Source organism: Diceros bicornis, chromosome 17 (genome assembly GCF_020826845.1).
Source record: "Diceros bicornis minor isolate mBicDic1 chromosome 17, mDicBic1.mat.cur, whole genome shotgun sequence".
NCBI lineage: Eukaryota > Metazoa > Chordata > Mammalia > Perissodactyla > Rhinocerotidae > Diceros > Diceros bicornis.
Window position 1 is genome coordinate 27,734,022 of NC_080756.1, and position 16,585 is coordinate 27,750,606.

At 34.4% G+C, this 16,585-nt stretch overlaps 1 protein-coding gene across 2 annotated transcripts in view; it reads right to left on the minus strand.

Annotated features, from left to right (window-relative positions):
- The window catches only part of CNTN1 (contactin 1), a 347,630-nt gene that overhangs the window by 38,010 nt on the left and 293,035 nt on the right, over nt 1-16,585 (minus strand). For both annotated transcript variants that reach the window (XM_058558501.1, XM_058558502.1), the window contains 3 exons: nt 9,058-9,128; nt 6,433-6,667; nt 3,878-3,981 (listed from right to left, as the gene is read on the minus strand). In XM_058558501.1, the coding sequence (XP_058414484.1) occupies nt 3,878-3,981; nt 6,433-6,667; nt 9,058-9,128 (410 nt within the window). The remainder of the gene's footprint in view (nt 1-3,877; nt 3,982-6,432; nt 6,668-9,057; nt 9,129-16,585) is intronic.

Below are 16,585 nucleotides of genomic sequence, written 5' to 3' on the forward strand. Positions count from 1 at the left end.
GGCCACCCTTAACCAATGGTGAACTGGAGTGGATGAATGCTTCCCCTTTCATCCCAGGTGGGGCAATTCTGAGCCACATTTATAAAGCGCCTCAAAGATCCCAAGGGATGGAGTACCAGTTGCCCACAGTGGTTGCCAATAAGGTAAAGCGTCTTTCTATCTGAACTTCCCCTTTTCCTGTTCACTCTGCTTTTTCCTCATACCTGCTCCCTGGGATCATACTTAAAATAAACAACAGCAACAGCAAAAAACCAAAATTTCCCACACCTGTGTGTCAGGCTCTACTTTGGGGAGATCCAGAGGAAGATAGACATATTCCCCAAAGTAAGAAAAAGAAGCACTTCCTAAATATTAGTTTAAGATCACCATAATAATTTAACTTTTAAAAACATTTGAGTAAACTACTCAAGATTAATAATATTTTAAGATAATTGTGAAATCAATCATCTGCACTAATCTCCAATTCAGCTGCTAAGAGCTTTTGTATTCACTACTCCTGATAGCATATTTGGCTTGTTTTCATTAAATTAAGTGAATGTTTTACCTGCTGGGTGAGCAAACTAAGTCTTTTGCAGATTACTGGGCAGGAGCCCAAAGTTCTAATATGCTTTTGATAAGCAGGACTTCTTGTATTCTTCTAGTTCACCTACACTGCAGGAAAACTGAGTGTTAAGATTAGAAGTGGGAGCTCTTTAACTAGGCAAGAGGGAAAAATTGGGTAAAACTTAAACATTCTACTGAGATACACTTTAAAACCACAAGGGAAGAGAAGATTATTTTTAAACCCAATTGCCTACAATTCTCACTTGAAATGTCAGGAAATTAACCTTGAGATTGGGTCAATCACAGAGGACTCAGGCTTCTCTAGCTTTTAATTTTTTTAATATACTGGGTTTTTTCTCCTCTATTTTTTTATAACTTAGACCCATAGTACATTTTCCTGGGAAGTGCTGGGGTCTTAACTTGCTTAGCCATCTATCTTGTTAAACCATTGGCTTCTCCCTTCATACTTTGAAATCGAAACAGTAACCACATCATAATCAGTCAAGCTTTTCCCCCCAAAAACAGGGGCATTTTCTTACAGGAGAATAAATGTTACGGATTTTCTCTTTTAAGCTTTCATGCTTGTCTCTTTGATATTCAAGGCTCCGTGTGAAAGACTTAAAATGTTTTTAATAAAGAAGGAATGGAGACAATAATTCTGTGATTTACTTCCAAGATTTTTAACCAAGCTTTTTCTGGAAAGACAAGAACTAGGTTCAAATCTGGTTATGCCAATTATTACTCAGACAAACATTTCTAAACCTCAAGTTCTCCATCTTTAAAATGGGGATAATAATAGTGTCTACGTCTAAGATTGTGTGGATTCAATACAGTAAACTTAATTAAGTGTTTAGCATAGTAAAGTCACAACAAATATTATCATTCTTATCATCACTAACATTATCATCATTATCGTCATCATCATCGTCTTCAAATGTCCAATGACGTAGAATAGAGAAAAGCATTACATGCAGGTTATTTCATTTCTTCCACACAATAGGATATGAGGCAGTGATTACTCTCACGCTTTACAGCTGAAGAAACTAAGGCTCAGAAAGTTCAAGCAAATTTTCCACAAAATTCCTAAGTGACAGAGCTGAGATATAAACCCATGTCTGCTCAGCAACAAAGCTCATAATTTTGAACTTAGCGTGGAGTTGCAAAAAGTCAGAAATCTGTGAAACTAAACTCCTTGATGGCAAACACTTTTGCCTTGAAATTATCATTTGAGAAAATCTTATCTGCTACAGATTTTTTCTTTGATGAGGAAGACTTGCTCTGAGCTAACATCTGTTCCCAATCTTCCTCTTTTTTTTCGCTTGAGGAAGATTAGCCCTGAGCTAACATCTGTGCCAGTCTTCCTCTACTTTGTATGTGGGTCGCCACCACAGCATAGCCTGAAGCATGGTGTTGGTGTAGGTCCACGCCCGGGATCCAAACCCACAAACCCAGGCCGCCAAAGTGGAGCACACCAGACTCAACCACCACAGGGCTAGCCCCTAAATATTATTTTTTGCTGACTATTTCATTGAGAATCCTCAATTGATGTTTACTTCCCCATCAAAAGAGCTTATATTCTGATTGTTGTCTGAATTCATTGGTGCCAGCGCATTGCTACCCATCTCATATTTCCTTTGTATCTCATATTTCCTTTGTACTCTGCGTGTTGGAAGTTATAGTCAATACATAATTCTTAGGCAAAGACAATACATAATTCTCTGGCATGTTTTTAACAAGGCAAAATATGTATTTAGCACTTTGACTCAATGATGGGTTATAAATTAAATAATCTTTTTTCTCTTTTTAATTAGTTAAGAATGAATAATATAAAAGAAGAAAAAATCCTGTGGTCCAAAATATGGCTTAAAAGCTCCAACTATTGATGTCTTCTCCCAAGATAACTTGGACTTGTTTATCACAGGGGTTTGTAACATCTAGTGAATTTCTCTCTCTTTCTCATTTCTTTTCTACTAGCTGTAAATGTAATTGTCAGTTTAACAAGTTATGAATATTGCATCTTCCCAGTCCACTCCTATCATTCCATTCTCTTTGTAATAACTTCAGCTGAACCCTTGTAAAGATTATCTGAAGACATTTTGAGATCTACCCAAATCATAACCTACAGTACCAAAAAAAGCTTCCTGTTAGTTTGCGTGTTTAAAACTTAAAAATTTGGGATAGTTTTGTGGTACCATCTCAGAAACATGGTCTTGAGAAAGCCAGATTTAACACTTTATTTGATCTCTATCAGCACTCGGAGAATATCTGTTTACTGCCTACCATCTGCCCAGCACTGTTCTCAGCACTGAGAACAAAACAGACAGAATCCTGCCCTCGTGGAGCTAATATTCCACAGACAGATGAAGAAGGGGGACAAGTATTCAGGGGTCAAGCTGACTGGGTGGGGAGTTCACTGCCCGTGGCTCCAGAAGGGCGCTCACTGGCCAGTCACTGAGTAAAACAAAAGGGAGTTTGTGGTTTGGCATAAAGCCCTGAACTTTGAACAGAAAACCTGAGTTTTGGACGCTGCTCTGACACTTTTCATTGGCACTAACTGAAGCATGTCGTTGAATCTCTTTGGCATCCATTTGCTCATCTGCAAAGTTAAGATGATGTCAATTCCTCTTAATTTTCAATCTTTGTGCTTAAAAATATGAGGTGACTTCATTTTTCCTACGCGATCAAGTCTAAATTTTGTTAGCATCATAATAAAGACCCTAACTATCGCTCTAGCTTCAATTTTCTAGGTCTTGTTCCCTTTCACTAAGACAAATCCTTCACTTTCTATCTGGCTAATTTCCACGGGTCCTTTAAGACTCAGCGCAAAGGGAGTTTTCTTTGGGACATTTTGAGTTTTGCCAATTTTCTGCCTTCGTAGATAATATTATGAGACATGTATTTGGTATATTTATAATTGTTTCCCTTAGTGTGACTTTTAGAAGTGGAACCATTGAGCCAAACAGGATGAACATTTTAAGAATGCTTTTATAAATTACCAAAATGCTTTCCAAAAAAAGTTAAGATTCACCAGCATTTTATGAAAACATTTATCTCAAGAGATCTTGCTTAACCATGAGCATTATTACCTTAGTTTTTATTCTGGCCAATTGTTTGTCAACACACGGACTCTACATCACTCCAAGGTGGTTAGGAACCTTTGCTTTACTCTTAACAATTAGTTTATAAATGCCCAACATATTAAACACAGAGAATGTAGAGTTAGTTGCCACATAAATTAACGAGACACATAATATTGAAATATGCAACATATTTGAAAACTTATGCTGATATATTTATGAATAAATGTATTTAGTCTGATAAAAATTGAACTCACCTGATAGCTTTCCACTATTTTTTCTACAACATGTTCCCAATGAACAGATATCTCTGAAGATGATAACACTTTTACGCCTACTTCTGTTGGGGCTTCACTGGGAGCTGAAATTTGATGAGAACATAACATTCTTATATAAGATGCCTGTTTAACAAAATTCAAACAGCACCATTTGCTGTAGGAATGAACTAAAATTATATTTTAATAGTTTCAAATAGTTTTAATATTTCCAAAATAAAACACATCTGATAATTTTATTACCTCTTCCTCTATTTCTACTAATGTTACTTTATTTAATGGTCATCAGTGATATATGCACACACACATGCATATACATGAATGTTAATATAGACATCCATATACATACATACGTATACACACACTTTTACAAAATGTAGAAAGATCGTGGATTTCTCTGATATCTGTGAGCAAGAACCATTCTAATTTTTTTTTTTGTATTTCTCCCAACTAATCTGTTTAAGAAAGCTTGTGTGCAAATTAAAATTCATTATATTTAGCTTATCGATTCTACATTATCAAAAATAGGAAACATTATAGAAAATTATTCATTACAATTAACTTTCAATTTTCTCATACTTTCTATTTATATGAGCTTAAGATACATAGCAATACTTCCCTCTTTCTCTTTTATGTTTAAGCTAAGTTTTTTTTTTTTTTTTTTTTAAGATCTTTGAAACAAGTTGTGACATCCACTGCTTCTTGGGCTCAGGAAAGCTTTTATAAGTCTATCTTCCAACTGGGCATCAAGCCAAATATGTATCAAAAAGGCTTCTGTTCAGTGAAAAAAAAAGTAATTTACATCCTTTATGAAAATTACACAAAGAAATTAAGGAAATCTTTAAGCAAGAGTGGTCAATTTTTATTGTCGTTTATTAACAAGCCATAATCCTCTTTTATGCTAAAAATTTCCCATATATTAACACCATTTCTTTTCCAAATCAAGGCAAACATTTAACTATGATTGATTTCTTAGCAGTGGAAGGAAAGATGGACACACACAAGTTTTAGCACATGCAGGTTTTATGAGACTCATGAACCATTTAGGAAAGAAACATAATTAAATACAGATGGCTATGACTAAAAAGATGACAAGCATGGCCTTATGGCTGATTACTTTAGCATCAAATAAAGCAGTAAAAAATTGATATTGGGTGAGAAGATAACTTGTAAAATGCTTTTTAATTTCATTGTCTCCGTGAGATGTAATCATGTTGTTCAAACTATTAACATTGAGTCAAGTTACATTTCTGCTGAATCAGAACAAGCATACAGAATGTAAGATTTATTACTGAAGATTAAAAAGTCCTGAATTTATTATAAACCTAAATAATTTCTACTTTTTATTCTTTCTATGTACCTAGTTGAGCTAACTTAAAAAAATATGTGTGTGAATACAAATATATACATATATATTTCTTTTCACGTTTCTATTGGAAGTAAAGATAATGTAATGGTTTGAATACATGTGAAATTTTTAACAAATATGAAAGCTAATAACTCTATGACTGAACAGCATATGTAAGTTCTAAAGGATAGCTAAATGTTTATTTTGGAGTAAAAATAATGCAAACTGGGTGAACTAATTGCTTTTCCTCTCAGACATCAGAAGAGTATCTCACGGTTTTACATTCAAACTTCCATTTGTGCTTCTCACACATGTGCAAAGAGAAACTTGGCCAAGGAAGAACGGATTGGGTCAGAGGGCAGTGAAATCTCTATTTGCTTTTTTAGCCATTAATTATTTACATAGTGCACATGAGTACAGAGCTATAATGAGGTCTTATCTTTTCTAACAGGAACGTAAATAATAAAAAGCATAGTAGCTTAAATAGGACATCACAGAAATCAATGTAATTATGTTTAATCTAAAACTATATATTATTTAGCATAGATATATAAAGTCCTCCAGGAGAATGCTCAGTTCAGTTCAAGTTTCTAAAAAAACAGAGAGCCAGTATCTGTATTTTTTTTCCCCTAAATGGCCTTCCAGACAAATTTTTCTCTTTCCAAGAAAAAATTTCAACTTGCTTTCTGACTCCTTTTTCATAGAAGTATGCCTTGATTCCCTTTAATAAACTCCTGCACTCTTGTCATGACAAAAAAGTGAAAAATACTACAATTACACAACTTTGAAATTAAAGGGGAAATTTGACAAAAAAAGTACATGTTAAAGAATTTGTAAGTACTATTTGTGAATGTACAGACATACTCAGCCTCTGATCAAGTATGGAGAATTTCTGACCGAAAATTATAATCAAGAGGCCAGGAACAGGGGTCTAAACCGATTATTTTAGTGGAGATATCCTAACTACCATGAACACGATCTAAAGGATGAAAAAGATTTTGGCGACATTATTGTCATTTAGATGGAGAGATTGACATATTAATTTGGCTCAAAATAATACTCGTTTACTAAATGCAGAGTACTATAAAAAGATCTTAATCAGTAAAGCCCAAAAGACATCATATGAAATGCCTACCGGAGAATTAGTTTTCCCTCCCTCATCATGTCAACAAGGTCTTCCTTTACCTACCATCTTGTGCTGAATTAATGACTGCTGTGAGGCTGTAAGGTCCGTCTCCTTTGTTGTTGAAGGCCTTAACCTTGACTTGAAAGGCAGTGGAAGGGCGCATGGTCTCATCTTTATGGACATATCGGCCAGTATCTGGATTAGTAACTGTAACTTTTTTCCATTCTTCCCCATCAAATGGTTTAAATGCCACGATGTAACCAAAGTTGTTGCCATAGTGGTATTCTCTGGACAAAGGCTAAATAGAAATTGCAGTATTAAATAAGTTTAAGCAATATAGTTAACAGGGGGAAAAAAACCCATATAAATAATGATAATGATACACACGGAAGCACGTTCTTTGTAAAAACATACTTAGTTCATATGTTAGTGTTGCCTGAAAACAGGCAAAAACATACTCAAACACATGATGACTTCACCCAACCAAGTTTGCTCTTCCTGGAACATCCAGGGAGGCTCCCACTCTGGGCTTTGTACTTTCAGTTCCTTCTACCTAGGATGCCCTCCCATATGTCAGAAGGCCCCTCCCCCACTTTCTTGAGGTAAAAATCACCTACTTGATCTTTTCCCTGGCCACAGGATCTGCCTGGTCAAGACACTTTCCACAATACTCCATATCCAACCTCTTTGCTTTATGTTTTTCTCTTTAACACCATCATGATCTACACTATATACTTTACTTATCATCTACTTTATTGTCTCTCTCAGCTACTAGAATATGTTTCATGAGGGCAGAGCTTTACCCCTAGAACCTAGAACAAGACCGCAAGTAATATTTATTCAATGAATGAGTCCACAAATTTCTTTAGAGTTGAAAGGCTATCATGAGAGAGTTATACAATACTCTAGAATATCTGTATTGCAATCAAACAGTAGGAATTGGTCAGAGGGAAAAAAGAAAGCAGATGAAAGGAGGAAGAGATAACATTGCACTCATCTGTCGGAGGCTGATCTGGGCCCTGGTCTGACTCCAATATTGAAGAAAGTGCTCTGTTTTGCATTGTTTTCTCAGAGTTTCTTATTATTACACATGTCAATTGCCCAATAAAGAAGTCTATGTCAGCCCTGACAATCCATTATTTATAATACTGACTTAAAGCTAGTCCTAGTGAATACTCGTCATTTAGTCTTTTTAGCCAATAAGGTAAATGTGCAAATTGTATATTTATTTTTTCACCAGAAAATCAAAGTTAAGCTTTCTTGAGGAAATACCTTGAACTAACATAACATAGTTGCTTGAATGCTTATGCTAAACAGGAAGATACAGAAATGTATACAGTCCAAAGGATAGAAGAAGTTGTACTTGGTTGCACAGTATAGATATCCTGAATCGTGATCACAAGAATGTACAAAATGTGATTTTAGATTATTAGATAGTATAGCCTAACATTTCCACAATAGTTTAAACATTTTTTTCTTATCGATAGTTCTCTACTTAGTTTTTGCAATTTAAAGTATATCAGAACTAGCTATGGATCTTTCAAAAATTAATGATTCTCAGACCCTATTCCCAGAGACTTGATTTCAAATTTTTGAAATCTAACAAGCTCCCCATCTTATCCTAACGCAGATACTCATAAAGTTTAAGAAAATTAAGCCATACAGAAAAGAGTAAGATGTTCTAATTTTCCTAATATCTGCACTTTTGTATGTAACATTGACATTAAAACTTACAAATAAATAATTTGAGATTTGGACAGGCAAAAAGCAATTCCTTTTCTAAATCTTACTTAAAAATGTGATTTAGAAGCCAAGTATAAAATCTGACTACACAGCACAGAGTGAAGTCAATTTTTGCTAAATATCCACTTACTATATAAATCAATTTGATTCATGTAAAGAATAAAATCTGTCATTTTTTTTTGCAGTCCTCAAAATCCTTTGGAGCCTAAGTTGAGTTCTTTGACTAGGTGTAGTGATTAAATACTAAAAATATTTAATGGATACATAGAACTATATATAACACGTTACCTAGATAAATGCCAGATGACTAATTCAGACAAGTTGGTGCTATCACAGCCTTTCCCACACCCAGTATCTCTCATTTCAAAAATCAAGCTAAGGTGCATGGTTTTCCAGATGTTATAGTCTCTGATATAGAACTCCTTTTTGGGTCATAAAAATTTAATAAAATGTTTTGGACACCTCAACAGCAAGTCACTTGGGTGACTTCTAAGACTGACCCATCATGACAGATTACACTAGTGATCAAAGTAAGTCTCAAGTCAAAAAGCAAACTCCAATTTAAAAACAGGTGCTGATACAAAAGTTTATTAACTGAATCTTTGAAGTTTTGAATGTCCAGAGGAAATGTTATAAATTACAATTGGGTTACTGGGTGACAAGGAGTTCAAAATTTCTCTGGAATCAGATACTCGAATGTTTAATTTTTTAGGCCCACTGATTCCTTAGCAACAAGGATCTATTTTTGCATAGAAACTGCAAGCTAAGTCAGAGTAAGCCAGGTAAATCTGACATGCATTTAAGAAAAAAAATAGTTTTAGTAATTTATTCTTGCTTGTACTTTGGGCATTGTCTTTTCTTTTGATTTATTTCAGGAAACAAAATGGGTTTGAGATTAAGTACAGGTAAAGCAGCCTATAATATATGCAACTTATGAATACTTACTGCCCAGGTTATGGTCAGCTCTCTGTTGCTTCCACCCCCACCTCCTACATCTGAAGGAGCCACATTAGGTGCTGAAACAAAAAAATAAACAAAACAACAAAAAATAGAGGCTACGCAATTTTTTTCTGACATTAGAGTTCTCATTCACTACAGAAACCATAAATTTTTTCTTTTACTAGGAAAGACAAGCTGCATACATGATCCACTCAATTATAATAACAATGCCTCATAGTAGCTGTAATATCTGTTTTACTGCCAAGATAAAATTGATTCAGTGCCATAGGAAATGTGCTGATTTTCTTCAACAAAGCGTAGGGAAGCAAATTGGCCTCTCCCGTCTTTGTGAGTGTGTGTCCTTACATTTAATACGATTTTGAACAATGAGATGTACTTTGTTGGGAAAATATTTCACTGTTCTTACTTTTGAACCCTATGACCTTACTTACTGTTATGTTAGTTTCATGCTTCAATCTACAAATAACTGTTAAGAAATGGTGCATACGCATTAACATTGGATAATGTTTCTCCCAGATATCTGGAAATATTAGAAATCTAATATTGTTCCTTGTGCTCTCACTTCCAATTCCTAAATCTCTTCTGGAACCTTGCCCCATCAGTGACTCCAACTCTCCCCTACTCCCATCCTGTTATATCATCCTTCAGTTTTCAGTCTCTCTACTGTAGAGACTACTCTTTGCGGTCTCTCCATCCTTACAGGTCTTTCTGTAATACTGCTTTCCTCAATCTCCACATCATACCCTTTCCTGTCACTGATCTGGAAAGAATTGATATATGACTATTTTTTGTACTTTATTCCATAATCGCTTTTTAACAACCCATAACATGTTTTCATGTTATTTCGTATGAAATATTTCATATTTCAAAAATTTTTATTATTTCAATACTTTATATTACTGAAATCACTCTCTCAAAAATCACAAAATTGCTTCTAACTGCCAAGTCCAATGGTGTCTTCTCTGTTTTTCTCCAAGTTATTTTCTCTCCTTTTCTACTCCTACTTCAGAGTAGGCGCTCTCTCCTACTCAATTTGTATACTTAGCACTAACTGGAGTTGTATGGGTACATAAAGCATAGTTTGTCCCTGCACTTGCACTTAGAGACCACCTACTCAGCTATGTGGATGAAGTCGGTGTTTTTACAGAGGACATAGTTTTTCCCAAGCAAACGCTGTGCCTCCAGTCTGAGATATCATTCCCAGATCTGTTAACATTTTAAGGAGAGATGAAACATCAGTTCTCCCTTGAATTCTCAAATCCCTTCCCAATAGAAAATAATCACACCTTCCTCAGTGCTGAAAGCAAGGCGTTGGTTTACTGAATTGCAGATCCTAACAAATAATTGTGATTCAAAGGTAGATACTTCAAAACTTCTCCTAATGATAGCCATGTAAATTCTTTGGTGCAGTATGTTAATTGCACTGAAACAAGCAAAATGTATACTTTTTTCTGTATCTATAAAACTATATTATGATTGCCCTTCCTGATGAAGAAAATAATATGAAGCTTGAGGGATTTTATTTTACTATTCAACTGTCACCACATGAGTGTTAGGAATGAAACTGAGAGCACAGGGATGTTAGAAGGTAAGTTACTTGTAGCACTTAAGATAAAATACAGATTGAAGGCTGGGATATTAAAATAACTCCTGGAAACTCTTTAAACCCCATAACTCATATTCTGAAGTTAAAACTCTCATGCTATAGAGAAACAAAGGCCATGTTGTCTTATAATCAATGAATAAATCAAATTTTGTGTGTTTAACTCTATGTATAAGTATAGTGGTCACCGGCAAGTAATTTCAAAAACAACTCTAGAATAATTTACACTGCAATTTGTTGAAACAAATATTGCCTTTATCAGGACAAGTATTTGCCAAAGCATTTCACTGTAATCCTTTTCATTATAATCAACACTAACCTTTTTATTTAGAACAGAGCTAAAAATGGAGTATGTTTATGTTAGATTGAATTTTTTTTCCATTTTATAATGTTTATCTGAAGCTCTATTTAACACACTTCAAATAAGTAATTTCAAGATTGATTTGCTCTTCAAAAATCACCCATTGAGCTCATGGTGCTGAAAATAGGACACACAAAAGCACAGAAATAAAGGTAACTGGATCTCTTAATAGAGTGTTCTTATATCTTTCTTGGATTACTTATTAACTTAATTTCCTCCATTTAGCTTTGAATGTTCAGTTGTAGCCTCAGCAGCTAAGGGACATTTTTTCACAGATGGAATTGACACATAACCTACATTTCTGCCATGAATCTGAGGGGAGCAACTAGGTGCTGTGTATTTGCTTTCAGCCCTGCAGGAACAGGAGGACTTGGCCAAATAGTGATTCCTTTCAGGGAAGTAAATCACCCTAAGCACAAGGAAGCTTATTGAACTTTAGGCTCCAGGGCTCTAACAGTGAACAAACTAGACTTTCTTTCAATGATAAATCATTAAAAAGAATTTAAACAAATATTTAGGAAAAATACAGAATTATTGAATTAATCATGGACAAACAATTTTTATAATTTTACTGTGAAAGGTTAAAAATAATGAGGTTTTTTTAACTTACTTTTATTTTTTTTAACTTATCCAATTTCAGTCTAATAGCAATTCCCTAATGATCCTTATAGGAGTGCTTTTGTATTTCAGTCATAGATCTAAAAAGTATTTTAAAAGAAAATCAAGCCAATGTCATGATCATTCTGTCCTATGAAAGGAAACTAATGCTACTAATTTTACTTTTATATTTGAATGCTTAAATAATTTGCGTATAAGTACCAATTTGGGCTTTGATGTTTTATTTAACAATGAACAAATTGGCTTGTGACAAATTTTAAGTTATGAAAATCATAGAGTACGTGAAGATAGGCTTTTGATTCAAAATATGTTGCTATTTTGTTCTTATTCATTATTGCTTTATCTTGTATAGTCATTTTTACAGAAATAAAGTTACCGTGAATGTAACTTTTCACTTTAATTTGCATTGAAATTTCATTGTGATTTAAAACAAATTTTTTAGTAAGAGATTCAAAATGGTTATAGAAGCAATGCTCTAGAGTCTAGAGATCCAAAGAGGTTAAAGTCTTACATTTGTTTTTATTCTATCTCTAAATATATATTCTTTCTGAAGAGCCTTTAGTAAAATCAAGTGAACTGTGTAATATTTTGGTATTCAAATGAGAATGATTCTTTGTAACTCTTATCATCTCCTGCTCTGATGGTAGAGCAGATTGGTAACACTCCTATTGCATCTACCATGTTAAACTGATGTTCCTTCCACAGTAGGTAAAAAAAGGTAGGGTGTGAGACAGTTTACAATAATATTAACGTCTTAGAATCTTGACAGGCTAAAATTGTAGGTTTGTTTATTAATCTAGGCTTTGTTCTCAAATAGGAAATTTAAATGGGCAGAGCAGAGTAAATTTATTAACTGCTCAGTGGAATGATAATCCAAAAATATGTCATCTGGGGAAACGTTTGGATGAGCAGAAATGAATGCTACAAACTGAAATAATGATAATGCATAGTAAAATTATCATGAAGGACTCAAACTAATTTTGGATTATTTGTTTAAATTACATAAAAGAATTTATACTTCCTAGTTTATCTCTCTCTGTGTATTAAAAACAAAAGCATCTAATGCATTTGTTAACTTTGTTTTCAAACAAAACAAATATTTGGTAACGGATTCTTCTAAATTGTGATATGCAAATATACCGTCGCTTCAGTCACTGCTTCTCTTTTCATCATCCTCTATTAACTTCCAATCGCCAGAGCCATCATCTTACCCTTCTTGTTCCTCCCTTTTCTTCTACACATAATTTTGAGCACCAATTATGGACATTGTGCTATGTTAAGCACTAAAGACAACAAAATGAATAAAATCTGATTCCAGTCCTGAAGAGGCTCTCTTTAATGTAGTAGAAATTAAATACGTACAACTACTTTGAATTCAATGTATTAAATATCCCCAATTTGTAAAAGTTTGCCTAATGAATGAAGAAGCCCAGCTTGATAAAAGACTCATCTAGAACCTAGAAATGATTTTTACGTACCACACCTAATGGGATACTCAGATCAGCACTTTGAAATAAGTACACGGTAAGTAGCGTTATCCTCTTTTTACAGGAAAGGCGAATGAGTCCCTAAAGAAGTTAGTTAAGCAGCCCCGGTCACACTGCTTACATGTAGAGAAGCTGCAACTTAATCAGGCCTTCTGATGGCTTAAAAATCTATACTCTTTGCTTCTTTTAAAAAAGATTTATCTATTTTATTACTAATGACAGCAACTGACTTTAACATAGTACCTTACTAGCTACAAATATGTTCTTAGCCCCATTCCTCTCCTTTATCAAATCTATCTAAAAAAAAACCACAAAAACTAAATGACAGAGCAGAATAGCTTCATTAGACATCAAATTAGAGCTCTATACATAGTATGAAATTGTTGATTCTGGTGTTCTGTTACTTTTTCTCTTTTCCTTTGTAGGTTCACCTGGCAAATAAATGCCAAAGCTGTCAAAACAAACCTGAATGTACCACTTTAGGATATTGACTCACCAAATGCACGTGCGGAGCTATTAGCTATGGGGGTACGTCTTACAATGACACATTACTTTGAAGGATGTTTTCGTTATCTCTTTCTTAGTCAAAATTAAATGGGTTACAATGAATTACAAACACATCTTCTAATTATTCATTTGGGACCATCCATTTTATAATGCACTTGTCTGAATCTAAAGAATATACCCAACTGTGCACTGCGATCTTAACATTAAGTAATTGGACAGATAAGGGCGTGTGCTGCATTAGATAATGTTGTGCCTTTCAATCAGCATAATGAGGCGCAGGAGCAACCTTTCCGTCAAATGGGAACCAGCCTTTATCCCACATAACACATGCTGGCATCTCTTAGTTGGTTGTTATAATGGTACATGACAAGGCAAACATCCCCCTGTTTTAGAAAGTATTTTTATTTATTTTCTTGCAAAGATGAAAAATGTAAATGCTCAATTTTATGCATTTTCAATCTTTTAAAAAGCAGGATAAAAGGAAAAACAACATTTAAAGAGAAAATCAGTGGAATTTTATTATATTAAATATATAAAATTATTCCTTTAAGATGATTAGATATTACATGAAATTATACGATCCTTTATCAGCTTATAAAATATGGAAATACATTGCCAAATAAGGGGATCAATTATAGAGTACACAATATTTTCTTACAAGTATATTAAAGTTGAAAATGAGCATTAATAGCATAATAAGTAAATGTATTCAGCAAATATTATGCACTAGACAGTATAACTGCTTTCCTTACACGTTTTTTAACCATAAAATATAATCTCATAAGGTAAATAATTTTCATTAGAGATGAGAAAAATGAAGCTCCAAGAGGTTAAGTAATGTGCCCCTAATCACAGAGCTTTTAAATGATGGCACCAGGATTCTACTGAAGGATCAGTGTATTGGAGCTTCAATACTGCACATTGCCCTTCCAGAAAGTGGTTTATGAGCAAAGCTTTTAGAATTAGAAAACCCTGGAATTGAATCCTAGCTCTGCTTCACATTAGCTGGGTGTAATCTTAACTTCTTTGTCTGTAAAATTAGGAATAATAATACCAATTTCATGAAGTTATTGTGGGAATTAAGTGGAGCAATGAAGGTAGAGAGCTTAGCACTGTGTCTGATAACATGTAGCAAGTGCATAAACGATGGTAGCCATAAAAGTTGATTAATAAAAGATCCTAAAATATTTTCTTTTTTTTTTTTTTTTGTGAGGAAGATCAGCCCTGAGCTAACATCCATGCCAATCTTCTTTTTGCTGAGGAAGACTGGCCCTGAGCTAACATCTATTGCCAATCTTCCTCCTTTTTTCTTTTTTTTCCCCTTTTTCTCCCCAAAGCCCCAGTAGATAGTTGTATGTCACAGCTGCACATCCTTCTAGTTGCTTTATGTGGGACGCTGCCTCAGCATGGCCTGACAAGCGGTGCGTTGGTGCAGGCCCAGGATCCGAACCTGGAACACCAGTAGTGGAGCGTGTGCACTTAACTGCTAAGCCATGGGGCCGGCCCCTAAAATATTTTCTTATGAAAGCTTAACAAATGTGTTAGAGGTTATAGGATTTATTTTATTTATTTATTTATTATTTTTTTCTGAGGAAGATTTGCCCTGAGCTAACATCTGTCGCCAATCTTCCTCTCTGTTGCTTGAGCAAGATTAGCTCTGAGCTAACATCTGTGCCAATCTTCTACTTTTTTTATATGTGAGTTGCTGCCACAGCGTGGCTGACCAGTGGTGTAAGTCCGTGCCTGGGATCAAACCTGCGAACCGGCGCCACCCAAGTGAAACATGCCGAACTTAACCACTACACCACTGAGCCGGCCCCTGGATTTATTTTTTCACAATTGAATGGAATGAATCATTTCATTATATTTCTATAGGGCTGTATCTTGCATTGTGAGTAAGACTGTTATCACGTCATAGGTTTGTTTGTTTATTTTGGCTCTGAAGCCTTTTAAAGCAAGTTATTTTCTGAGCACCCTAGAGAAAGAATTAATTCCTTAACAAAATACCACTTGAGCAAACAAATGTAAGAAGTGATGCTTAAAGAAGGTGATGCCAAAAGTTGTCGGTTGAAATTAACAACTTTGCCAAAATTTTAGATTTGATATCATTCTGGAACAAGTTTTTCCTAGCATTTCTAAGGATAAGACGACGTTGAGGTTGAAAAGTCCCCAGAGTTATATACAAACTACCGGTAGCGATCACATCAAAAAGTATCCTTATCTTATAAATATGATATTAAATATAAATTACATTCATAGGTTCAGATACGAAAGAATCAGATTGAATCTCTTTCTCTCTGAAACATTTTTTTTAATTGTTGATGTTCTTAAAAACGTATTTAATTTAATCACTTCTACTCTGAGATTTAAAAAAATCTAAGATTTTATGATAATTCTGTCCAGATGATCAACTGATGTATATTAAACAATCATTTTCTGAGATAAACAATAAAGATATTATTTGTAACAAAATTCCTAAAGAGGAGAGAGGAAAGTCTACACCTACCATCAATGCCAGAGAAAGCATCCTCCCTCCACCCCCACGAACAATTTTGTACTTCAAAAAACGTGTTCAGGGCTGGCCTGGTGGCGTAGTGGTTAAGTTCCCATGCTCTGCTTCATAGGCACGGGGTTTGTGGGTTCGAATCCCAGGCACAGACCTACACACCACTCATCAAGCCATGCTGTGGCAGCATCTCACATACAAAAATAGAGGAGGATTGGCACAGATGTTAGCTCAGCGACAATCTTCCTCACCAAAAAAAAAAAAAAAGAAATGTGTTCAGATAAGACTTTGTTCATATTGTATTAGTCAAGAGATCATGGAAAATTAATCAAGCTCAATGAGATTAAAAGGTCTATATTTTGAGATAAATATTATAATTTTTTAACTGAAATAATTTTACTTAGACCAACTTAATCATTTGATCATTTTTT